The 27,111-nt window shown below is 36.3% G+C and overlaps 1 protein-coding gene across 1 annotated transcript in view; it reads left to right on the plus strand.

Annotated features, from left to right (window-relative positions):
• The window catches only part of RANBP17 (RAN binding protein 17), a 187,488-nt gene that overhangs the window by 145,099 nt on the left and 15,278 nt on the right, over positions 1-27,111 (plus strand). The window contains exons 23-25 of the mRNA XM_014056469.2: positions 1,260-1,474; positions 4,087-4,225; positions 9,939-10,105. Coding sequence (XP_013911944.2) covers positions 1,260-1,474; positions 4,087-4,225; positions 9,939-10,105 — 521 coding nt within the window. The remainder of the gene's footprint in view (positions 1-1,259; positions 1,475-4,086; positions 4,226-9,938; positions 10,106-27,111) is intronic.

Below are 27,111 nucleotides of genomic sequence, written 5' to 3' on the forward strand. Positions count from 1 at the left end.
TGACTCAGCAGCAGCTTGCTGTGAGTTGCATTGGGATGCAGGAATAATGAGCAGCTGTTGCTCGTTAGGGTCGTCTTCTGCAGATAAAAGACGGATGGTGCCACGCCTTAGTTGCAGAAGTCAACATTCGTGGTTCGTCGTGTGTGGTTCATCGTTTCGAGATTCAAAGAGGCACTTGGATAAGTGATTTGCTTTCTGTAAACCTGGTTTGCTATAAGAGCTTTTTGTTTTTGCTTTTGGCTGTGTAACTTTTTGCCAGAGACTTTATCTACGTTTATTTTTGGGCTCGCAGCCAGCTTGAGCCAGGACTGATAAAGATATTTCCTTTGAAGTTCTGTCTGACTGTCATTTGTGAGTGAGCGAAGAGGGGGGTCAGAACAGATATCCATATATCTTTAGCACTATATTATCATTACATTGCCGAAAGGACCAATGTAAGGATTGTCAGACTTACATTTACAGTGTAAACAAGTAAAATGTCTACATAGATGAATTAGTGATGTTTGGATAATAATATTCTCTTTCAGATGTTCTATTGGTAAGTAAACAAATAGGTTACATATATATAAACAAATAGGTAACCCAATCTCCCTTTGATTTCAGGTCAAACACTTTTCCAATTATTATTTAGCCAAGTCTAGATTTGGCCTTAAGATGAAAGAGGGTTTATTTTTTCATTCTTAAAATACTGTTTAAATTTGGCAGATTTTTACTACTGGCACTAAAAAAGCTTTGTCCCCCCCCCCCCCCCAAATAAATCTCTTCCTTTAACTTATACAATTCAGAGACAACTACTTAATAGCAGGGGAATATCAAATAGTCTAAGTCATGGAATAACATCCGCCCTTAATTTGTCTTAGATGTAAGTCAGATCACATAACCTGTCCATTGATAATCATCTAGCTCAGGCATGTCCAAAGTCCGGCCCAGGGGCCAATTGTAGCCCGTTTTCAAATTTCGAGTGGCCCGCAACTTCTCACCGACTCAGCCTGTCACTCATTCCCGCCATCCAGCATTTTTTCCTTCACCGCACATTAATGTTAATGGTTCAAAGAATGCCAGGCTAAATGGTCGGCCCCACACATTTTCACCTCACCAAATCTGGCCCTCCTTGCAAAAAGTTTGGACACCCCAGATCTAGCACAAATATTCCAATAATGATAAAAAGTAACAGTTAAGTGAAAGTCTTAAGTAACACAGACTCCAGGTTTTTCAGTTACTTATGTCAGTTTCTCTTTGTTTTTTCTTCTTGCAAACAGGTAATCAGATCCTATCTCTTGGGACTTTGTCAAAGGATCAAATTTATCCATTGAAACTCAAGGGTATTTCCATCTGTTACTCTGCACTCAAATCTGCCTTATGTGGAAATTATGTCAGCTTTGGCGTCTTCAAGTTGTATGGGGACAACCACTTTGACAATGTACTTCAGGCCTTTGTCAAAATGCTGCTTTCAGTATCCCACAGTGACTTGCTAGTAAGAAATTATTCATCCTGGGAGTCTTTATGCAAATTATGTATTACTACCACAGGCTTAAAATGAAGATAGAGTGGAATCTAGAACAATTTAAGTGCCTTTTATTTTTATTTCAACTGCATGCATGCATTAGTAATTCTTACACATGCAATATTATGTGTAGTTTCATTAACTAGTTATGAATATTTATTTTAAAATATTTATAATATGTTGTCAAGATAATCACAGATCATCTACTAAGTGGATAATAATTCACAAACCTGTAGTAGGATTGTTTTTGACATTGTCAGTTAAACTTGCTGATATGTTGTCAATCAGTATTCCTCTGACATTAACTCCCAAGGATTGATTTCAATGAAAATGACAGTCTTACAAGCTAGTATCTGACAAATGAGGGGGAACTCTCTGAAGACCAAAACCTTACCACTGGGTCAAATAAGCTGTACATCTTGTGTAGCACTGATTTTCACCCAGTCTAATAGGAATTACCTTGGTTTTTGCAATTCTCTCTACAGTATTTTACTCAAGCAAATTTTTAGGAAAATTAAATATATAAAACCCTAATTTTTAATTATCTAACACACACACACACACACACACACACACACAGTGTATGTATGTACATATACATACATACATACATACATACATACATACATACATACATACATATATATATATATATATATATATATATATATATATATATGTGTGTGTGTGTGTGTGTGTGTGTTTCTTTTTGTGCTGATAAATAAATAAAGAGAGACTAGTATAGATCTATTTCAAGCTATTTATATATATATATATATATATTATATATATTTATATATATATATATACTATATATATATACACACACACACACACATACACACACACACACACACACACACATATATATATGTAATGTAGATTTCATTAGTAATCAAGGTTTCCCAAGGTAAACACTAAAACAGCATTGCATGCCATGTTTATTTGATTCTATGTCCCAAAAGCTGTTCCCAAACAGATGAGAAACAATGTCAGTATTATTGAAGGAGATAGAGCCAAGAGCCAAGGTGGCGCAGTGGTTAAATGCAGCACTGCAGGCTACTGCTAGATCAGCAGTTCAGCGGTTCAAATCCCACCGGCTCAGGGTTGACTCAGCCTTCCATCCTTCCGAGGTGGGTAAAATGAGGACCCAGATTGTTGGGGGCAATATGCTGACTCTCTGTAAACCGCTTAGAGAGGGCTGAAAGCCCTATGAAGCGGTATATAAGTCTACTGCTATTGCTATATACAAACATTAGAAATGGGGCATCCAATCAAAATAAAAGGGTGTCGTTATTTTTTTTTTAAACCATTTTTCTCCTCCCCTTCATCTGAGTTCGATTACTTGTTTATGATTATTTGCATCATTGTGTCCACTTTAATTCTCCTGTTAGGGAGTCTTATCTTACTCTCTTCGGTTGAAAGAAAAACAAAGCATAACAATGATAAAATTTCACAGTTGGCAGTGTGACTGTGAGAGAAGTATTTAGAACTATTGGGATTTTTACATACGAATATCAAAATAGCTTGGCAAAATGCAGCAGTCACAAAGAATATATTTGGGAAAGGACATGCAAAATAGGCAGCACAATGCAATCGAATAAGCATTAGTAAGCGGTTGTGAAACTTTTATTCAATATTAATTTAATTTCCAGTTTCATAATGTTGAGGGTTCCAATTCAGTTATTGCAAAATGTTTGACCTGATCAATTTTTATCTCTCTTAAGCAGAAGTAATATTTTCAGAATTACAAGGCTTAGAATTTTTTTTAAAGTTTAGTTTTCTTTGGATTTTACTATTATAATCAAAATTCTAAAAATAGAAAGTTTTTACTTACTTCACAATGGAAGACAGTGCAGGTCTGAATAGTCAGTTGGATGCTGGATGTTTTCAGTAGCAGTCAAAAATATGTATATTCTCACAGAACATAAGCTGATTTGAATAGTTAAATATTTCAAAAAATATTTTCACCAACATGTAAATTTTCAGATAAAATGCTCAAAGAGTTGCTAAAAGGAAGGCCTGGAATGGACATAGTGATGCACAAAGCTCTCAGTAGTAAGGAGAACTGTAACACTTACACCTGGCATAGTTATACATTCACTTCAGATTTACTAGGTTGATACAGTAAAGGGAGCATCTTTCTGCCCCCTCTTGAATTCCAATTTAGAAACCCTGCATGGTTTTCCTTTCTCCTTCATATAATAATGCACCTACAGAGATCCATGGCTATACACCTGTACATATAATTACACACATTTGGATATTCTGGGTTAGTAAATACACAAGTATGCGTATTTTGTAATTCTACTAGCAGTCTGTGGTTAGATTCCCAGTGGGCATTTCAGCCCCTTACTGTATTGTGTCTCTTCACTGTATTGTGTAGCTTGCAGAAAAAATGGCTGAATACTGTCAGGATAGTGTTTGGTCTGTTCTGCCTAGAATATAATATATTTCCTTTAATATGAAAATGAAGTAGATAAAATTGAATATGGTAAAACTCTGTTTCATTACAGTAATTTTTTTAATGAGTCACGTGATTTCTTATTGCATCATATTCTCTCTTTCTCTTTTTTCCCAAGCAATATAGAAAATTGAGTCAATCTTACTATCCACTTTTGGAGAGTCTAGCTCAGGATCATATGAGTTTCATCACCAGCTTAGAGCCGCATGTATTAATGTATATATTTACCTCGATATCTGAAGGACTAACTGCACTTGGTAAGTACACAAAGAAATAAACTAAGGAAGAATGTAAAATTATTCTAAAGCAGACAAAAGTAATGTGACCACAAATCATTGCCGTAGGTGTTTAATTTAATTACTATAACAAGGCAACACATAATTGTTTATTCATGAGTCTTTTAACACTAAATGGTCCTGTGTTCAGAAGGATATTTTTACAGACTAGTAGAGTAGACATGGGCAGCATGATCTTCAGCTAAAGAAAATAATCTAAAAATTTATTGTCCAATAATATTCTTTATTCTTTTCAGCGTATTCAAATGAAAGCACTCTCTTTTCAATGGAAGCTAAACAAAGGGTATAGTAATTTGAAAACTTATTTGTTAAAAATGTGTTTTATGATTCATGTAGAATTTTACCTTCCTAATGTTGTATTTCCAAATATTTGAAAAACATAAACCACAACATGAATCATAAAACATTTTTACATTCCAATTACTTAGACCATAATGCTCCATAAGTCTTAACATAATAAAACTACACAACATTCTGCAGTCTTTGTCAATGAGAAGCATATACTCCAGAACACCAGTAATATAGTATGAACTAAAATGCTTTGTTCTTATTATTACTGAAGAAAACTGATCAGATGATTCATAGTAATGTGTAAATGTAGAACAGTTTACTTAAGTTTTCAATGAAATTATGGAAAATAAATCTACCAAAGATATCACTATTTTTTTAATGTGAAAACTGCTTGCTATAAGCCTTGAAATAAAATAATCCGTTCAGAAGAGATTAAAATCCTTAAGGGGAAAAAAAAGTCTATATATTGTATTCCCCCCTTCCCAGTTTTATGTGAGCCGCCCTGAGTCCCCTCAGGGAAAAGGGCGGCCTACAAATTCTAATAAAACTAAAAACTAAAAACTAAAAACTATATTACCCTCAGTGCTGATCTTAAAAAACCAATATGCATTATATATATATATAATGGAGGTAGGTATGCATGCAAGCACGCATATCGGTACATGCAAACACATATACAAACACACACACACACCAATCAGTTTATGAAGGGCATCAGTCAATATAATTTTGCAGTCCTTCCAAGTGATGGAGCTTGCCCTCAAAAATCAGTTCCATCACTTTTCTCAGTGACATATTCTTACCCTTTTCTACTTCTTTTGTCAGAAAGTCCTCTCCCATTGTTTGTCTCCTAAATCCTTAGATTAAGCCTGTCACCATTGCTACAATTTTTCAACATGGAAACAATCCACAAGGTAGCAGTTTCAGATTCTCCATTAAGTTAATATGTGAGCTAGGATTAAATTATGGGCTTTCTGATCCAAGTGCAACTCCCTATAAAATAGATCCATATTTTATGTAAACATAAAATAACAGTTCCTGTTGTTGTGGTATTGGATATTTGAAAGACAGTTAAGTGAGGAAACCAAGTATCAGTCTTTTTTTTTAAATTAACAAACCTGTAAATACTATTTTTAAAACTTCAAATCATAAAGTAATAAAAGTACACAAAAAGTAGCTAATATTTTGTGAGTATTAAATACATACTGGCCTTGTGGTTGTGCAAATGTTCCTCAAGTCATAAAGTAATTGAAATACGCAAATAGTAGCTAATACTTGGTGAGTTAAATACATAATGGCCTTGTGGATGTGCAAATGTTAAATGGTAATGTAAGAAACAGACATCCTAAGTTTATTTAAAAAGAAGAGATGAAGACAAAGTGTTAGTCAGCATTTATCATTTATTAAAGTATTTTTTCTGATATTTCATTTATGACACCTACTTACTAATCACCATGTAAAGTTTTTGTAGATTATATACTGCAATCCATAATAAAAATGACAGCTTAATATTTTCTGCACCAAGCTATTATTATTAAATGTTAAAAAGATTGGCTTGTTTACTTTCAAAGTTGAGTATTTGAGAAGAGATCATTTGGGTTTGGTAAATAGAAACAGGTCAGAGAGCATTTCACTTAAATTATTTCCCTTCATCATAAACAAAACAAAGCTTTTAAACTGTGTCATGCACAATAGTGTTGACATTTGCCAAATAATTCTTCCAGCTACATACATTCATAAAATTCTCAAGTAAAGTTTTTAGACAGCAATGCCTTGGTTCTCATGAAAAGAGATATTAGTTAAAATATAAATTTCAGGTTGATATTTAGGCATTATTTCACCTCTTCCTTGCTTGTTTCTCCAACAGCAACAGTTGTCATTTTTCTCCTTCTTCTGTTTTCCTCCCTTAATCTGCTTATTTACCTAACCTGAGTAAAAATGCAATAAGGAGTCTATTCAGCTTCAGTAAATGCCTCCATGTCCATTAAAATCAGAATAGAGGTCTTGCATAACATCTTCCTCTTACATTCATACAGTGAGAAGAAAAATGAATGTCACAAGCATTTTTGATATAAAGTTATGGGAAAATATAAGTAGCTCTTAATACTTAAATTGCATCCTCATGAACAGATAAACCTCTCCACTGTGCTGCTAAGATCACTTAAAGAAGAAAATAAATACCTACTTGTATGGTATCAGCATGTTTAGAGTGTTTTTAAATGGACGTTAGTGATTTACTTTGTGTTACTCAATTTTCAAACAAATAGTCAAAGTACTGATTTAAAAGAACTGCAAAACATGCTTATGAAATATGCATTTCTAGATATCTTTCAAAGTGTTCATTGCTTTCCTGTGCGACCAAAGGGAAAGAAACTTGTAAGGAAAACATAATGGATCACACGCGTCTTAATGTGGACCTAAACAGAGAGTCACTGAGAATGAGTGGGCAGCCATACACATATTCTTAAATAAATAAATAATTCTAATTTATTTAACATAATTTAGAGAGGAGTCTGTCATAAACAAGAGAGGTGAAAAACCTGATAGTTTTCACACAAACCAAGAAATTAATTTAATCTGGACTATATGTTTTCCTACTTGCACTAGTGGATCAGAGCTCTACCAATTCATCCTCTATGTATCTGTATGAAGGTTTCAGTACAATACCTTCAATTATGTAATGCAATAGATCTGTGGAATATGTTGGAAAAGAATCAGTGATACCCCTGATTAAAAACATTTGAACTTGAATGACTATGAAAACTATCATCCCCTTTTTGGAATCATATTAGATTGGATAAGGCTATTTGATACTTTCCTGCCACCTCCTCCCCTCACCCCCCCCCCGCTTGAATAATGATTCAACTTTAGCGTAAAGCAAAGTCAAGCTCTTCTATGTAAATGAATTCTAATAAATAAAAAAGTGGACAATTAAAATTGATCACATTATTGAGTACTTAAAACATTTAACTCTTGGGCAAAATGCACAATTGAGCATTTATAAATATTAAATCATGCTCTTTAGAGAGAGAATTGCTGTGGGAAATCTTTACTTGGACTTCCTTTCTTTCAACATCCAGAGTAAGTATCACCTGAGTATTTCCTCACAAAGCATACATGTATTGCAGATAGGGACACAAGTGATTACTGAGACCAACCATGAATTCTTTTTCTCACATTTTGCTAATACAACATTACCTTATCTTTTTGATATGCTGTGGAACAAACATTCCAAGCCTAGTGCCTGGATTCCCACAATAAATATAGAATTAAAATGCAACTTTTTGACACCAGATGTTTAGCATTATTTTACATTTTGCTTTTTGCAGTATTCTGAGTTTATGCTCGTATCTCTACATTTAAAACAGCCAAATGCATCTAAATATTAAGAAAGAGAAATGTTATGAATTTGCCCTTGTTAGCTTTGTGTAATAATTGAATAATTGAATTGGACAATCACATACGTTGTTCCAAGCAGCATGGTGTAGAAAAGACATGTTATTGTGGCCTATTTTGAAAATGATCAGGGTGGATGTATTTTACAGATGAAGAAACCAGAGACAAATATTTGCTTCAGTTTGCATCCAGTGGAAATGGGGATTGTCAGAAATTCAGAGGAATGTTTCATACGTGGTAAAATGAAGAGAGTCTTGAGACTAATTGTGGTTAAAATTGTCTGCAAAATCTTTCTTAACATCCCAGGAGAACTTAGCTTAGGAAAAAAAAATTGCAGTGATGTTGAAAGAGAAAGAAACTTCAAAACAACATTTAGAAACCAGAACTGGCACAGATCAACATTCTGTGCCTAGAGGGAAGTTTTCAAATACTCACTGCAATATTGGCAAGCTTCCACTTATCGCAGTTTAGGGGGATACACTTAATTGAGTCTCTCATATATCTTGCAATTCTCCTTCAAATAAGCAGTATTTTAACAGTAATGTTTGTGCACATGTATATATCATTCACAAAGAATCCAAAATCAGTAATATAATATCTTAAAATAATCTATACTTGCATTAATCGGGGCTGCGGTTTTGTCCTCGTCTGGAAACTGAAGAAACCCCTAAACATTGATAATTACACTTTTTATTCCTATTGCACCACCAGTATTCTTTCCAAGTTTTTTTTCCTTTCACAAATAGGTGCTAACTATACCCACTAGTATAAAAGGATGACTGCTCCTAAAACTAATAGAAACAATACTTTAGAAATCTGTGATGTATTTAAAGAAATTTGTAAATTCCGTGACTGACAAAATTGCTGAGTCTGTAAGCAGTGAATAGCTAGAAGATTGCAAAGTTGTTGCAGGCAATCACTTGCTAATAAGTGAAAAGAAATACTCATTGTTTGAATACCGTGTATTGAAACAACGTGATACAACAGGTTTGTGGTCCACACATGTTTTGTATCAAAACTGTTGGCTGAGATGAGTATAAATATAAACAATATTCCCTTTAAAAATTATCAAACCTATTGAGTAATATGTGGATTCTGATATTGATTTGTAAAACACATCCACAGTTATTTTGCTGTTTATGGTATTGCACAGAACAGTTGCCTATTTACCTTGCAAACAGTACATTATAAAACAGGAATTTATTGTTATAATCTTTTGCTTTAAATATAGTAAGTAAAGGTGGTCCTTTGCTGTTTTATTTCTCACAAGTTTTTTAAAATATGTTTTATTTGTATTTTCATAACAACAAATGATAAAAATTAAATTATACAGTACAAGTTGCATATTTCATGGGGAATGGTTGGTTTTTGGTTGTTTTGCTTGTTTTGCTTGTTTTCTTAGGAGGGCTGGTAACTCATTTTGTTTCCCAACGTTTATGTCATCTGGATATTTAGTTTTCTATATAAATGCAATTTATATTGTGATTTCTTTCCAGATTGTATTAATGTTTTTGCCTTTTAATATTTATGATGGTAGACAAATTGGGGTATTGGAAAGTATCTCTGAATGCCACAGGTACTTAATCTACATATGTAGTTTTATTCTGACCATGTCAGTGTTTTTTCAGATTAAAACTGCTAAAACAATACATTTTTTTCTTATTCCCCCAAGTACAAACTCTTCAGAATTCATAATTTCATAGCAATAAGGAAACAGCTGGATTCTCTGAATTTGTAACAGCCAGCAGGAGTGCGTAAAAGCAGGCAGAACACCAGCCAGTAGGGTGTAAAAGCTCTCTCTGTGCTGCAGTAGAGTGAAAGATAAGGGATTGTCATAGTGAAATCTACTTGGAATATGTTATAACAACAGAGTAAGAGCAGTGGTCCCATCTACCCTTACTATAGTTCTGCAATCCCATTTCAATGTAGGTTGTTGATAGTGAAATTATTTCAGAAATTGCAATATTGTGTTTCTTTTAATGTTTAGATACCATTGTCTCCTCTAGCTGTTGTGCAAGTTTGGACTACATTGTTACCTATCTCTTCAAGCACATAGCAAAAGAAGGAAAGAAGCCCCTGAGAACCAGGGAGATTTCCCAAGATGGGCAAAGATTACTGCATTTCATGCAGCAAAACTCTGAGGTGCTGCAGCAGGTAAACTCAGAATCACTCTTTTGCTTTTGTCTTTTTGAACTTTCTTTTTAAAATATTTGTTTTTTACATTTAATAATACAGTTCCCTAAGTTTTACCACTGCAGTTACTAGTGACCCCATTTCAATCATCCCCACAAGCTTCTGCATTATCCCCCAAAGCATCTCAGTTGTATGAGTTCAATGACCCAGGAATACGTCAATGAACTGATGTGGTTATAGAATTTTAGAAGCATTTACATACAATGGAATATAACTATCTTTTGGTGGAGTAGTCAGTGAAAATATCAACAGTGAGTACTGTGGTGGTAAAAAAAAGCATTATAAGGGGCTGAAAATGTTAAAAGAAACCTTTTTTTGAGGCCTTTCTGATAGCTGCATTTTGAATACTGTATAGACTTATAAAAGCTTTTTGTATCTTCCCTATAAGGGCAGTTGTTTAGGCATTATGGCATGCACTACTTTGAATTCAGTTTTGCAAAAGTGCTTTGGAGCACACCAATGCATGAATAAAGTACTTGTCAGTGACTCTTTAAAGCAGATATTTTTGTTTCCAGGATTGTGAGGGTAAAGCAAAATCTTCCCCTGGAAGCAGAAGCAGCTGCTTCGATGAGTTGCCAAGTGCTTTATTATTGCTCTTTCGTGCACTGAAGCCGTATTTTGGAGTCAGATCTGAAGCGTTGCACAGTTTATTGGGCATATAGTTGTCAGCTTTTTAAAAAGTCAACTTGTAGCAACAAAAACTGGCGTTGTTAGATGTCTTCCAACAAAGACTGGATTGACATTTAGTAGGGATTCTTTAATTTAGATTTCTGTTTTGAGCAAGGGGGTTGGATTGAGTAGCCTAGTGGTGCTTTTAACTTAATGATTCCCCCGACATTAAAGTATTTTCATATTACCTTGTTTTCAAAATAGTTTTTTGCTACAATAATGAAAATATCATGAGAAAATAAAACATGAATTGGAATTGCGCTTCTCTAATACTAATAGGAAATAGAATGTACCTTGATAAAAGATTTAACGTGCTTCCAAATAACAGATGGGTAAGCATTTTAAGTAGATCCCTGTTAGCAAGGATCTCCCTAAAATAACTGCTTAAATTTATGGATGTAATCAAATCACAATAACATTATTTGTAGAGTTCTCATGATCTTTAGTAACCTGAAGATTGTGCTGATTATGAGGTACCAGCAATATGGTTGCCATTTAAGTGTACAAGATTTATCCTTCTTATTTATTGCTGCGATTACTTTGGGTGATCTTTGCCTCCAAATAAAACCAAATTGAGAAGTAATACATAACATAATATTTAAGTATGTATAGGACCTTTATTACTATCCTCGGTGATTCATCGCCATCACTGTTTTATATTGCAACTTCCTGGAGTAATCATTCTATTCAAGTAGAATAAAAGTTGATGAGAACCTAGAAATGTATTTCGCATTTGCCTGTTGCCGAGCGTTACAGCCTCACTCTAAAGTTCAGCTGTGTAATCGGGAAGATCAGGTACGTTGGCCTCAAACCCAGATTTTCCTACATTTGCTGTTCTTACGACCTTAATGTTCTATTTTGTGTCAATGATACTTTGCAGTCCTAAAATTTATAGCATATGAATAAGGTATGATATGTCTTTATTAGCTTCGCAATCTGTGGAATACATTATATTTAGTTTGAATGTAGGCTTTCAGGTACTCTTTTAAATATTTATGACCAGTCTCCAGTAGTCAGCATAAATATGATTTGCATTAGCACAAGTCACACTGCATTGAGTGCTTCTGATGTCAACCATTCAGTGTACTAATACCTGACATCATCTCCCGAGGTCATTGCCAATTTTGACCTCTCTCCTTCTGTACAGTTTCTCTACTCTCAGAAGCTCTTTTGAATTGATTTGAAATTTTGACTCTTCCCTTTATGAGGCAGTAAAATTGATAATTATTCAGATGGGAACTGAGTGCTGAGTGAAAAATCAATTCTACCCGCTCTCTGCTGCGTATAAAATTACTTCTGACTCTGCTGGTCTGAACAAATGGGCAAGGTAAAAGCAGCAGGCAGGAGTAGTAGAAAGACTTAGCTGGATAAAGCTAATAGCCTAAAGGGATAGCTCTTTGAGATGAGGGAGTGAGCCAGTTGGGGGTGGTTATCAACAATGATGGGACTCATTGATTATATGTTTACATCAGATTTCCATTGGGTTATAAATCAGCCCCTGAATAGAAATAGAACCCTAGGCTTTGCATCTTACCAAAGGGACAGTGAATTAGATTATTCTCATTTTCACACTCAGATGAAAAGTGATCCATTGATTATTCATCGGCAGGCCATTAAACCATAGCTTTAGAGCTGATTTGACTATCATGCAGCCAAATGAACAAGACCGTTGCTTCACAACGAGAGGTTTCAGTTTTCTAGACAGCTGTGTCTTGTAAGTAATGCCTAACCCTATTAAAACAAAAGGGTTATTACAAATTGCTTAACAGTGCTAGAAAACTAGGCCCTAATGACTAATTGTACTGTGAGCTTAAAGAGACTTGTCAGTTCTTTAAAGTGATGCAATGAAGCTAAATATTCCCCCCAATTTGTCTGCTTTGATGGAAACACTGTTACATCATGTCTCTTTTTAAAGCAGAAAAGATGGGTCCCTAAATATTTGCACATCGTTAAGTGTTGAATTAATTGAGGAAAAGTATATAAGTCGTCCTCAACTTATGACCACAATTGAACCCAAGAAGAAATTTGTTAAGTGAGTTTTACCCCATTTTACGACTTTTCTTGCCACATTTGTTAAGTGAATCACGGTTGTTAAGTGAATCTGGCTTCCCCATTGACTTTGCTTGTTAGAAGGTTGCAAAAGGGGATCACAGGACCATGGGACACCACAACTGTCATAAATGTGAGTTAGTTGTCAAGCATCCAAATGTAAGTCACGTGACCATGGAAAGTAAGTTTGAAAAATGGTCATGTCACTTTTCTCAGTGTCGTTGTAACTTTGAACAGTCACTAAGTGAACTGTTGTAAGTCGAGAACTACCTGTAGTTGAGCATATGAAAATGCATTTTAATATATTGCTGCATGACAGTATTGCTGGACTATCTGTTTAAAAGTATTGCAGAAATTCGAGTTGCAAATCAAAAGTGTCATTTGTAACTCAGGTAGAATGAAAATCAGTTTATTTGGATTAAATATCTCTGCCCCGTTTTTCCATACCCACTGTTACATCAGGTATGCCACCACCTTTTCTACTGACTTTTTTTTTTACCTTCAATACCCTGTACCTCATCCAGCTATTCTTGATTGATTAATAGCAACATAGGGGTAGCATTTCAGTGGGAAAGTACTCTTAAACTATAGGGCTTAAAAGGCATTGCAAATAACTGCATAGTCTTGCACTATCCTGATTTGTTATCCTTTGGGCTGCTGGATTATTGTGTGAGTAGCATGAGATCAATAGCTACGTGTAGTTTGACATGGGTTACAGTTGGTTCTATAGAGAGATTATCATAGGTATAAGGTGAAGGTCCATGTTTTTTTTATATAAAGTTTTTTATTTTTTCATTTTCATAACATATAACCACATGTGTACTATTACATAGTCAACATTGTATTGCATTATTAAATGTTTACGTCAATTCGTCTTGCTATCAACTCCCAAAAACAATTATTGGCTCTTCTGCTCTCCATACACCATATTTGTACCTTATCCATCACTTTCTTCTCTCTCTCTCTCCTCCGCCTCCCTACCTCCTTTCTTCCCTCTGTCGCCCTTCTCTTCTCTACTTCCCCTTCCTCTCTCCTTCTCCTCTCTCCCCTTTCCACTCCTTTTTTCTCTCTTCCTCTCCCCCCCGCCCTCTCCCCTATCGCTCTCTTCTTCCCTTACCTTTCCCCTCTACTTTATACTATCTCAAAATGCATTTTTTGCACACCATCCTCCAGGTGGTCAGAAAAGGCAACTTCCTCATGTCAGTAGACTTGACCGAAGCTTACCTTCATATCCCCATCTTCATAGACCATCAAAAATATCTCTGCTTCTCCTATGGGGGAGGCACGTCCAGTACCAAGCTCTGCCATTCGGTCTATCCTCTGCCCCCAGGATGTTCACAAAAGTACTGGCAGCATTGGCCACCCACATCAGGCCATATCCAGTTCGGATTCTCTGTTACCTGGACGACATCCTCTTGTTGTCCAGGTCTCCGGTTCAGGCAGAAAGAGATCTCGCCCTCACCTTGCGGAATCACAGGTTCGGGGTGAATCTCAAAAAGAGTCAACTTGTTCCCAGCACTCGCCTTCTTCATCTCGGGATCTTGATAGACACCATGTTCACCATGAGCATGTTCCTATCCAACGACCGCATTCTCAGTCTGAGGGAACTTGTCAGGAAGGTACTACGTCTACGCAAGGCTTCCCTTCTTCTTCTCTCTCAAGTCTTGGGCAAGATGATATCTTGCTTCGGGATTGTCCCGTGGGCCAGGTTTCACAGCAGGACTCTTCAATGGTTCATGCTTCCACATCAAAAGGCCAACAGGGCAGCTCTCCTTTCAGGGTCCCCCTTCCCAGACAGGTATTACACTTTCTCAGATGGTGGCAGTCCCTGGTGATTTTGCAAGGGACTTTGTTCGGAGAGCCATGTCATCTCATACTTACAACGGACGCATGTCTGACAGGATGGGGAGTACACATGCAGGACCTAGTGGCTCAGGGTCAGTGGTCCCTTGAAGAGAGCCAAAACAGCATAAATTGGCTAGAATTGCGGGCGGTTCGCCTCGCTCTCAGATACTTCCACCACAGAATTCAGGCCCGACACATATTGGGCCTCACGGACAATACGACGATCAAGGCATACATAAACAGACGGGGGGAACTTGTTCCTGGTCCCTGATGCAGGAGTCCAACCTGTTGTGCCAGTGGGCGGAATCTCACCTGTCATCTCTCAGGGCAGAACACATCTCAGGGTTCTCCAATGACCAAGCAGACTGGCTGAGCCGGACAACGATAGATTAGGCGGAGTGGAGTGTCCATCTAAACCTCTTCCATTGGCTGACACTACGGTTTGGCCTCCCAGTTCTAGACCTGTTCGCGATGGCAAACAACAACCAGGTACCCAAGTATTACTCGAGGTTCATGGAAGCAATTACCTCATCCGAATGTCTTCCAACTAATGTATCTTAAGCAACTCTAATTAATAAGATGTGGAATCCAACAATGGAGAAAAATCAAGAAAAAAGCATTTCTAGTCCACCTTAAATGGAGCTAATTCAACTAATCAGAAGAGAAGCTGGAGCCATCTTGATCTTTTGCAGAAAAAATTTCATATTTGTCTATATTCCATATATTTTAACCTTTATTTAATTATCTTTCCATTATCATAATCAATCAGTTAGCAACTTAATTTTATTGTCATATTTAGAAGTAAACCCCTTATCTCAGCTTTGTATTTTCCTATATAACAGTTTCTAGTTGTCTGATTTTTCCTAGTAAATCTTTTGTCCCAATTCTCTATTCCTGCCTTCTCCCTTTTCTTTCTTTTGACATATCCACCTTCAATTTTCACAAACCACCGTCAAAGAAATCTTCTAGTCCACCTTAAATGTAGCTAATTCAACTAATCGGAAGAGAAGCTGGAGCCATCTTGATCTTTTGCAGAAAATTTTTTTTCCCCAGCTCTTGACCTTGTTATTATTTTTCCCCTTGCCATTCTTCACCTCTTGTTGGCCACAGTTGCTCAAAATATATCAATTGGAACACACCTGCATACAGCCAAACCCGGGTATGTTTCTTTCGCCTCCTGCTTTTCCAAGTTCTCATTTATGGCAGTTGGTTAATTAAAACTTCCAGCACAGGAAAGATTAGGTTATCAGTTGTCAATGAGAAAAAAGTGCTTTTTTCTTGATCTTTCTCCGTTGTTGCATTCCACATCTTATTAATTAGAGTTGCTTAAGATATATTAGTTGGAAGACATTCAGATGAGGTAATTGCTTCGGAATGTTTGGTTTCTATTTCAAATCCAAAACCAAATTTAAAGTTTGTATTTGAGTGGGTTTGTCACTTCTCTGCTTTCTCCCTTCCCGTCCAAATTGTTTCAAACAAATGTCTTTTTTGGGGGGGAACTAGTGTTTCAACCCTCCATTTTCCTTTCTTTCTTTCCTTTTGCCAAAATCCAGATCTGTCTATTAATATTATTTGTACTCTCAAGTTTCTTTGCCTTTTCCAAGTTTTGATTTATGACTGTGGGTTAAATGAATTTTCTTACCAGTCTTTCATCTCGACCTTACCCTCCTGTTTAGTTGCTTTGGCTGGAAGCCAGGTGCTTGTGCAGCCATGTTTATTTATTATTTATTTTATTTATTTATGTTACCATGCTGCCTCCCCTACTCTGATTCAGAGGGCAAATCTCTGACCTACGAGGGACCTGTTGCTTCCCCCTGGGTCTGATGATACACTGCCCCTTCTTCGCCCCCCCTCCAGGGGGGTTCTGATCAAAAAAAGGATCCCTGGAATTGGTTTGTCAGACAGGGTTCATGTGAGGCTCTTCAGGCTCTCATCCCCCACATCTGTCCAGCTGGAGAACTTCCTGTCGAATCCAGGTAAAGGTCCATCTTAAGCTTTTGCAGGAGCAGAAGATTTATGACAGCCCAGTTAAACAACCAATTAGCATTATTCTTATGAGGATAAAAAAGACCTAATAGAATTGAGACAGGTGACAAATGTTGGTGAGGTTCCTCCACAGTTTCACACCAACTGATGGCTAATTTCTGTCTATACGAATGTGATAAATCAAAGGAGGAAAGGAAAGTGGGCAATGGGTACAGAATATCTCTTTGTGGCTTCATAGTGACTCAGAGGTATAGCATCCTTGGGCAGGAAGCCTAGTCAGAAAAACATATCACCTGGGGAAAGCTAGTGGCTTCATAATCCACTTTGCACCTAGCCTGATTCCATGTAGTCCTTGCCACTTCTTCTTATTCATTTATTTGTTAGATTTCCTTTCCATCGTTCAAGGCAGCATGTTCTCCCTCCATCATCCCCTCCTCCATCATTCCCTCCTCACCCCCCACCCCCATAATAAGTAGGCTGGACCAAGAGAGTATGCCTGGCTCAAAATCACCCAGTGAGCTTCCCAGTCTGAGGGTTGACTTGAACCTATGGTTTCCCAGTCTACCATTTCCATCACTGGGTCACACTGCACCCCTCCCCGAAGGAGCTATGCCTCCTGGTATTTCAGAAGTAGATTATGAAAAATGTCTTAACACCAAGGATAAGCAACTTTTGCAAATAATTTATGAGAGAGTTCAGTGACTTAATATGATCACATAGCAAAACATGGAATGTTCCGGTGCATCCTTGTTTGGCTCCCTTGGTTTATCCAAAAAGCTGATCCTCTGCTACAGTCTCGAGTCTAGAAATAATAGTATTTAAAACATAAAATGTTATTAAGAATTTTATACAAAAGGCACTTATGCAATTTGAACATAGAACAGCAGATCTCAAGCATGGAACACATAGTAGGATTGAAAAATGCATTTTAAGATTTTACCTGCTTCAGTCGGCCAGTTTTTATTTATTGATGAAATGAAATCTAAATAGAAAGCATGTGGGATTGTTGTTACTTGCAGAAATGAAACTATATATTCTCTGTAAATAAGTGAAAGGACATTTGCATATTTTCTAATTTGGTTATATGATTGTCTTTTGTGTTGAATTTATATTTACCAGAAGGCTCCTGGATTGGGGCTGAAAGGCGAAAGCAGAAGCAATACACTCCATCCCGTATTTGGATTGCCCTGATAGACCGGTTCCACTGGAAAAACACATGATTGTCTTTTGTTTCATATTCCTGTCAGTCTCACTTTTAAGTGCTAATGTTGCCTTTTGAAATGCAGTGAAACATGGTCTGTTTAAACATTCTTCAACTTGTTTGTTCTTTTGTTAAAAATGCTTCAGTTTCTATAAGGATTAAACAAAAGCCAGTGCTGTCCAATTGTTCTTTTTTTTTAAAAAAGCCTTAAATTTTAATCCACTAATGTTTGAGTAGCCTCTATAAACTATAACTCTTACAAGTTGCTATAATGTAAATAGAAACCTTGTTAATCTTTACTATGCAATTTAATTTTTTTTAAAAAAGTGAAAATATACATTTTCACATCATGCACCTCATAGTTCAATTCAGTCTTACTCAGCTACCCCTCTTTATGTTAGCTCATATTTTTACACTTTCTAATACTTGGATATGTTGCAGGGTTTGTTGTTTGCAATTAAAGTTCTGGCTGCTCTTAGTGAAAGCTAGTGAAGTAGCAGCATACCAAGAAAGATAATTTATAGTTTATCAAGCAATTAAAAATTAGTCTCCGTTACCTTACCAGGCAAAACACTAATATACGGATCGTAGTGTTTCACTGTGATCTTTTTCAAAATTAGTAGAATTTTGACCGTCTGTTTGGATTTAGAGAAATGTTCAGTGCCCCTTATCTTTTGTAGCTGTCTTTATTATTTTCCCACCCTCAGGGGAGAGGGGAAAAGGCCAGCATGATAGAGTGACTGGTTTGTTTTTTTTAAGTAGTGAAACCTTTTCAGCTGACATTTGTAGTTGCTTCTCCACTAAACTGCCATTCAGCTAGACAGCGTCACTAGCATTTGACAGAAATGAGAATGGGACAGAGTGGTAATAATAGATCATTAATATGTGCACAATAGGTCATCTGCATTGCTGCGTAGCAATTATGCGACTGAAGAAAGCTTTACTTTAAAAACCAAACCGGTGGGTAAAATATGTGTATTTATTCTATCCTAGTTTGAGCAGAAATTACGACTATTATGAGCTTACATGAAGAGAGCAATGTCAGTCCAGGCTCTCTTCTAAATTGAGGATGTTCTCCCTGTTTTTTAATATTAATACTTATACACAACACTGGAATTAGGTTAGAAAATTATACCATGAATTCCCATGAAGCTCAGTCCAAAAAGATGTCCCTTAGACTAAGAAAAAAAAGATGTAATTCTCATACTTGAGATAATGTGGGGGAAATCGGTGGGTAAACTTTCACAAATGTAAATTAAAGTAAAGAAACACACTCTAACAACACAATACTGTAAGCCTTAAAACCCCAAAAGGCAGTTGCATCTTTGGATGCTTAATAATCTTTGGATGGCAGCTATACCTGTTTATGTTATAAACATGTTTGAGGTGGTATCATATTAGATTTTAGGATATCGTATCTCTGTTTACAATTTTATCGGATTTAATTATGTACACCAGTGTTATTTTTTTTTAAAAAAAAATGAAGAACAAAAATATGCTTTGGGCCAAATCAACTGAGATTTGAGTGAGTACAGAGCCAGAAAAAGCACTATATTGAATGAAGCACCATATTGAAAATTCATCCCAATGCCATTTATTTTATTGTTTGACATTAATTTGGGCTTTTCAGCTATTGATTGATAGTTTAATATCATCAATAATTTTAAAGAAACTAACCTTGACAATACATGTAAATTGTTATATATCGATTGCTCTACTTTTGCACTTAAAATAATTTACATTTCTTACTCAACTTGACAGAGTAACCCTGTGTACAAAACAAAAGTTCCAGAAGTTTTGATGCAGATATAAGGCAAATGTCTTTCAACTTATGCCACTTAAAATTGGGTAAAATTACAACATACCTAAATGATGAACACAAATGTTTACAGAATAATCTGCTATTTTATTCCAGAGTCTTTTTGTGCATTGTTCTAGCTACTTAAGTCATTTGCATCCCTTAAAACACAGAGTTAAATCATTCTGATAGGACCATTACTGTCTAAATGAAGCATATGAAACAGTTAACAATACAGTTTTGTGGGCAGCAGGAGTGACGTTCACAACTGTGGCAAAGTCCGTATGGATGGAGACAAAAAAGTGTATAATTCGGCTTTCAAAAAAAAAAGTTGCTAGAGGTGTCAATGGGACGAGGTGTACCCTCAGGCTAGGCAGCTGGTGTCTATATGCTTTTTGTTTATCAGTTTCTGGTTTTCGTACCCTTTAGGCCCGCAGATGAAATAATTGCTCCTACAGGGTCAACTGCTGGTCGAAGCAAAGTAAGAAAAGACCTTTGCGTTCAACCACGTCAGCCGTCATTTTAGCGCAGCTGGCACCTGCTACTGGTGCACAGCAGGAGGGTTAAAGGTCAAAGAGGCAGTTGTTCTAAACTCAGTGATGGCTTAAAGGGACTTGTAGATTAATCTGCTTTATTAACTTCCGTATATTAGATAACTATTGCTGTGAATGAAAGCATGTCTTTCTGAATAAGTACTATCACCTCTTTCCCTTTTAAATTGGCTTTTGAGTAATGAATATTAAATAGAATGCGTTTCAAGGGTAATTAAATGAAAACATTAGGATGCTAGTGTTTGCATCTTATTTGTAACTTTGTTGCATATTTATAATGCACTGCTTGATTTTGATAGTACATTTGGAGGAATACTAAGTGCAAAGAATTTAAGAAATACAGTTCCTTCCTGTTAACTCGGTAATGGGAGCTTTCTCTGTAGGTTTTTTTGATGAAATTATAATTCTAGTAGGGCTGGCATAGCAAAATTTGTTTTGCTTTACCTGGGTCTTCTTTTACAAGTTTATTTCTCTCCTCTGAAGATAATGAAAAGTTTGAAACAGTCAAAGCTATTTCCAGTTTGACTCCAGAATACAATGGATGTGGCCAAATGGCAAGTTGAACATTTAATTGAATTTTACTTCAGCTGTTGACCATACTCCCCTGTTTTCAAACGACTAATCTGCCTTCCTCTAAAAACAAAGATTGTTATTTATTTTGTAAAATGTATATAAGAGATTTCATATTCAGTGTCTGAAAAACAAATTGCAATGGAAGATTGCATCTTTCATTCCTAGACAGTTTTAATTAGCTGACCATTGTTGAATATTTCTTCTGTTTTAAATGGAGCCGTTCTGTATAGGTGACATCATCATATAGGTAATACATAATCAATTTCTGATTTTAAAAGCCTATATTAAATTTATGGAAACAAGTATTTTAAGTTACTCTTATATTACATTTCATCCCACTACCTGTCTCTCTTTCACTCTCAGAATGAATAAGAGTTTAAAGTGAAATCTGCTGAATCTGTCTGCTGAATCCCTTAAGTAGGGATAAGTGATCTATGTCTCCAAGACTACAAATTTCCCATGAATATTTTTGAGTGGTTTTTGAACTTTGCTAACTGTGATCCCCCTTAGGCCATTGTATAGGGAATAAGGAGAGAAGGAAGAAACAATATATATATATATATATATATATATATATATATATATATATATATATATATATATATATATATATATATATATATATATATATATATATATATATATATATATATATATATATATATATATATATATATATATATATATATATATATATATATATATATATATATATATATATAATTTTAAAAAGCAGCCATACCTATTTTTGTTCCTCTGTTTATAGCAATAGCACTTAGACTTATATACCACTTCACGGTGCTTTATAGACCTCTCTAAGCAGTTTACAGAGTCAGCATATTGTCCCCAACAATCTAGGTCCGCATTTTACCCACCTCAGAAGGATGGAAGGCTGAGTCAACCTTGAGCCTGGTGTGATTTGAACTGCCAAATTGCAGGCAGCTGGCAGGCAGCAGAAGTAGCCTGTAGTACTGCACTCTAACCATTGCAGCACCGCAACTCATATCCCACCAAATTGTTTCTCAACCTTGGGAACTTTAGATGTTTGAACTTCAACTCCTGGGATTTCCCAGCCAGCATGTTGAAGTGAGAGTCCACACATTTCTCAATGTTCCCAAGATTGAGCAGTATCTTAGCTTGTATTTATTGAATAAGACACTGTAGGATTCCATAACTTGTTTCTTTCTTTGCATTACATAAACTATGCATGCTGGTGTAGAGGAGGACTCTGCTGCTGAGTTATGTTCGGTATCTGTGGGGTTGTATTGTCATTGGAGCAGCAAAAATAGAAGCCTTTGTTTAATTCATTTCATATGAATTCACAGAAAGTCAATCAACTTTCTTTTGCCATGAAGAACAATATTCTGTTCTGCAGTAAACATTTTCATGAACATCAGCTAATCAGAGAAATCCAAGAAGATGAACACATTAGTATAGTAGTTACAGAGAAAAGAAATATCCAGGAAGATTTAAATCCTTCTGTTAGATAGTAGTTATGCAAAATTATGTGGAATTATATGAAATGAAAAAATATGATTACTTTTTATTGTGCAATATGTAGGTGTGCTTGCCAACTTCATGGTGTCTGTATTTCATCTTTCTGATTAAGTACCTCAGCAGTCATTTTATGAGAATGTTGCAAGTTGCAAGTTTGTCACAGGGCAAGTTTTAGAACAAAGTGTTTAAAAACAGTTTTAAAGCAAAGACACTATAAGTGGATGCATTGAAAAATGCAAATTTCCAGCATGTCTCCTAAATACTACCTTGCTTAATGATGATCCTTTGGGAGCCTCTTTGCTCAATAAGAAATTTAAAACTTAGGCAGATCTGCTAAATCTTATTAAGCATCATAGTTTTTAGTAATACTTAGTTGTATATAAGAAAGTGAATAAGTTTAAAAATTGATTCCAAATAAGAATCACTACAAAGTAAGAACTTATGAGATGGGCAGGAAAAGTAATCCCCACATTCTTTCTCTTCCTACTCTCGTTTTGAAAAATGTATTCCACAATATTGTACTTTAATTGAGGCGCTGCATTTAATATCAGCCCAGCCAGATGATCAGCTGTAGTCCAGAGTACCTGGAAGGTGTCATCCTGAAAAACTTGTAGTTGCAGCAGCCTGATAAACATAATCTTTTTCAGAACAATTTCTAATAGAAAAAAGTAGAGAAGTTCCCTTTGCCATTATCATGTACTGAAAAAGGATGGCATAGATTCTGTAACCAGTTATGAGTAAAATGGATAAGAGAGGTTCCAGCAGAAGTTTAGGGACAGATACAAAGTGATTGGTTGTCTAAAAACATGCTTTTCTATGACCCCGCTGCCAAGTCCATTATTAGAAAAGGCATGATAGGCTAGTCTTCAAAAGAATAGGCTGCCTGTACCTTTTCTTCTCTCAAGAGACCCTTGTAACGGATTATGTTTTTTTCCCCTTCTCATTAATCACATGATACTGATTGCCCAAAGACACAATGCTCTCCAATCCCTGGAAATTCAGGGTAGACACATTGGGAGTAATTTCAACAAAGGCTTATGCTTGCATTGCCCAAAGGAGAAAAATGTTTGACCAATACCTCAAGTTCATCATAATCTCCAACATGTAGCATTTATGCACTGTCAGGAAATGACTTCTGTGAATTTTCAGGTTGAAGAATGCCAAACAACACCCCAATCGACTATTCAGCGAATCCTTTATGCCATCAGTTATTCCAGCCTTGCGGGAGAAAAATCTGCACATTGAAAATCACAGATAGATACAAAGTTTGGAAACGTCTGTCAGTTGTTTTGCTTACCCAAACAGTTTGGGTAGAATTTTGAATAGATAAGAGCAAAAAGGCAAAATAATAATAATCTGATTTTGTGTTGCTTCACAATGAATAGCATCATGAAGCAACACAAAACCAGCAACCAGAACTAAAATAAATAAAATAAAGTGACCTAGAACTAAGGAGAAATTTCCTAACTATGAGAGCAATCAACCAATGGAGCGACTTGCCTTCAGAGTTTGTGGATGCTCCATCACTGGAGACTTTCAAAAAAGCAATTGGACAACCATTTATCTGAAATGGTATAGGATCGTGACGGCAAACCTGTGGCACATACAGAGCCCTCTCTGCGGGCATGCAAGCTGTCACCCCAGCTCAGCTCCACTGCGTATGCACGTGTGCCTCCCGCCGGCCAGCTGATTTTCAGATCTCTGCGCATGCAGGAAATATGTATGCATGCACAGAGGGTGGAGACATGCATGTGTGGGGGCAGGGGGTTGCGCATGCATGCATGGGCGGGTGCCCCCCTCACCCCATTTTTGGTCCCAGGAGGCTTCAGGGAGGCGGGGGGAGAGCAGGGAGGGTCACGTATGCATTTGCTGGGGCGGAGCACACGGGGGTGTTGCACGCACATTGCATTATGGGTGTGGGCACGCACATGCACTTTTGGCACGCGAAGACAAAAAGGTTAGCCATCATTGGTATAGGGTCTCCTGCTCGAGCAAGGGGTTGGACTAGATAACTTCCAAGGTCCCTTCCAACGATTATTCTGTGTTCTATGCATGTGGCCCAATCGGGCACAACTCTCTTCACTTTCATAAGAGGAAGTCTCAGCAATATTCTCTTGAGCTGAGTTAACACAGCAGCAAAAGCACCTAAGTCTTGTCTTATTATAAGCTCTCTCTCTCTCAAGACTTGTTTGTATGTGCAGCAGATGGATTATAGCTATCGTTTTTAAGGAAGTCACACTTCTATTTCCTGCCTCCCCATTTCAGATGGATTTACGTTCAGATTAAAGATTTGCTTTAATACCTTGTCAGCTCTTTCAAGGGCTTGCCAGCTGTCAATATTGTAGTTTCTGTAATAAAATGTAAGGATGATAAACTACTAGCTTTTTAATCAGTAAAGAAATACCATTACATATTATTTGATAATGTAAACTGAGAGACATAAGTCTGAGCGTTATTTTCTAAATGTCTTCCTGAATCAAGGAAGAAAATAATTGGGAAGTGCAATTATAATTGCCTTATATCTGGTCTGATATTTTTTTCCCATCTCATCCAGAGGTGAGCAGGTTTGGGCAATCTTTTCTGCATAGTTATACAAATGCCAGTCTCACTATTCCTTTTACATGCCCAGGAACACTTTACAGGTGTGCCTGTTCTTTTCTTGCTATGATAATATCAGTAGAAAAAAGCCATCTCAGTTACATTAAAGTTATTTTAACCTCAACTACGTAGCATTGTCGGAAGAGTAGAGTCCTTTAAGATTAAAGCCTTGGTGTGCTTTGTCTTTCATCCTTTTAATTAGAGATGCTAGGATTTCTGCATTCAAAATACATTTTTAAAAAAGTGATAAGCAGAGATCATTCTCACACAAACAGAACAGATAGCTAGATGGAGAGACCAGAACTGGATGTTACCGAAAATTTAAAAAGAAAACCTAAGAAATGCTCATCCCATCCAAAAGAGTTTCAGTTTCAACCCTTTATATAAAGTCAGGAGAAACAGGAACAAGAATTTGAACATTGAATATAGTGAAAGTAAAACATGCATTTGATATAGAGCTACCACTGGGATTCTTTCATGATGGCTTTTTAGCTTTTCTATAATACACAAGAAATTCTTAAATTTCTAATATTCATTTGATTTTGGTCTAGCTTGCTAGGGAGAAGTCTGATAGCCATGTCCTTTTCAAGCCCAGTCCTTTTTCAGTATAAAGGTAAATGTGAAGGTTCCCCTTGCACATATGTGCTAGTCGTTCCTGACTCTAGAAATAAAAACATACTTTTAAGCAATCTAAGAGCCGAGGTGGCGCAGTGGTTAAATGCAGCACTGCAGGCTACTTCAGCTGACTGCAGTTCTGCAGTTCGGCTGTTCAAATCTCACCGGCTCAGGGTTGACTCAGCCTTCCATCCTTCCGAGGTGGGTAAAATGAGGACCCGGATTGTTGTTGGGGGCAATATGCTGACTCTGTAAACCGCTTAGAGAGGGCTGAAAGCCCTATGAAGCGGTATATAAGTCTAACTGCTATTGCTATTCATATGGTTTTACTGGGAATTCTGGGAACTGCAGTTCCAATACATCTTGGATGTAGGAAAGATGGAAAGTTTAAAGACGTAAAGGTCAAATTATATATTGCTTGCAAATATATAATATTTGCATATCACTTTCTTGCAGAAAACAAATACTCAATGTGGAGGAGTGATTGCATCTTTTCTTTAAAAATACAGATTTGGATCCTGATTCTGGAACAAATAATTTGAGGAATGGCAGATTAGTGAGCAGGAAAAAGAGTTGGATTGTCTATTTTCTCTGATCTAAATTGCCTTCTCCTAGCTATCATATCTTTTCCATTTCAGAAAGGGATATTAGCTCATATTTTTGCCCTAAATTGTGTGCATTGTGTGCACAGCATTGCTTTAATGCAAATGCAATGTTTTTTAAAGAGCAGGTAGACAACGTGTTGTTTTTAATTAATTTTGAGGACCTCTGAAGCTACAAGAATGTCTTGCAAGTGTTGAAAGTTAAAAAGAGGACTTCAGGTTTTTTACTCCTGTTTTAAAATTGTAAAGAGGACAAAGGTCCTTCAAAAATATAACAGATTGTATTGTACTTCTTCTTTGTGACAGTTTGTCTCCAGTTTTCGTGCCTTAACATTAAACCACAATTCCATTAGAGAAATGTTTTTTTTTAAATTAAGGATCCTAACTTTGTCCTTCTTCCTTTGCTTATTCAAATAACCCACCATTAAGTGGTTCTATTGTTGAACCAGTTCTTTCATTAATTTGGGGGGAAAGGACAAAAACTGATAGTGATTGCTGTTGTTTTTTCCTCTTCCATTCTACTTATCTATATTCCATTGATAGATTTGCTTTTTGCAAATCTAAACCACCTGAATTGCAATTCTTTTTGAATCCATTGTTTACCAACTCCTTCCCACTTACTACTGTATATCTGTGTGAAAATATAAATAAAGTGCTGCTTAAAATAAAGACTTCTTATATCTAAAGTGGTTTACAGAACTTAAAACACACCTCCCCACCCCCTCTTTTAGCCATGGGGATCCAAGAGTGGTATACAGCCCTTGGGGTGGCTGGTGCCTTGAGGACTCCCTCTTCATCTTTTAACAATATTTGTATATTTTTCATTTGTTTTATGCTCTCTTTTATTGTAAATCTACCAGTCATTTATATAGTGAGCTGGATGGTGTATAAATTTGATTGGTTGGTTGGTTAGTTGAAATCAGCTTATTAGCTGGTTTGACTTCAAGATAACATAATATTATTTCTCAAGATTTACACTGGAA

This window comes from Thamnophis sirtalis, unplaced genomic scaffold, assembly GCF_051295495.1.
Source record: "Thamnophis sirtalis isolate CommonGarterSnake01/CBP01778 unplaced genomic scaffold, rThaSir2_p1.2 scaffold_5, whole genome shotgun sequence".
Classification (NCBI taxonomy): Eukaryota; Metazoa; Chordata; class Lepidosauria; order Squamata; family Natricidae; genus Thamnophis; species Thamnophis sirtalis.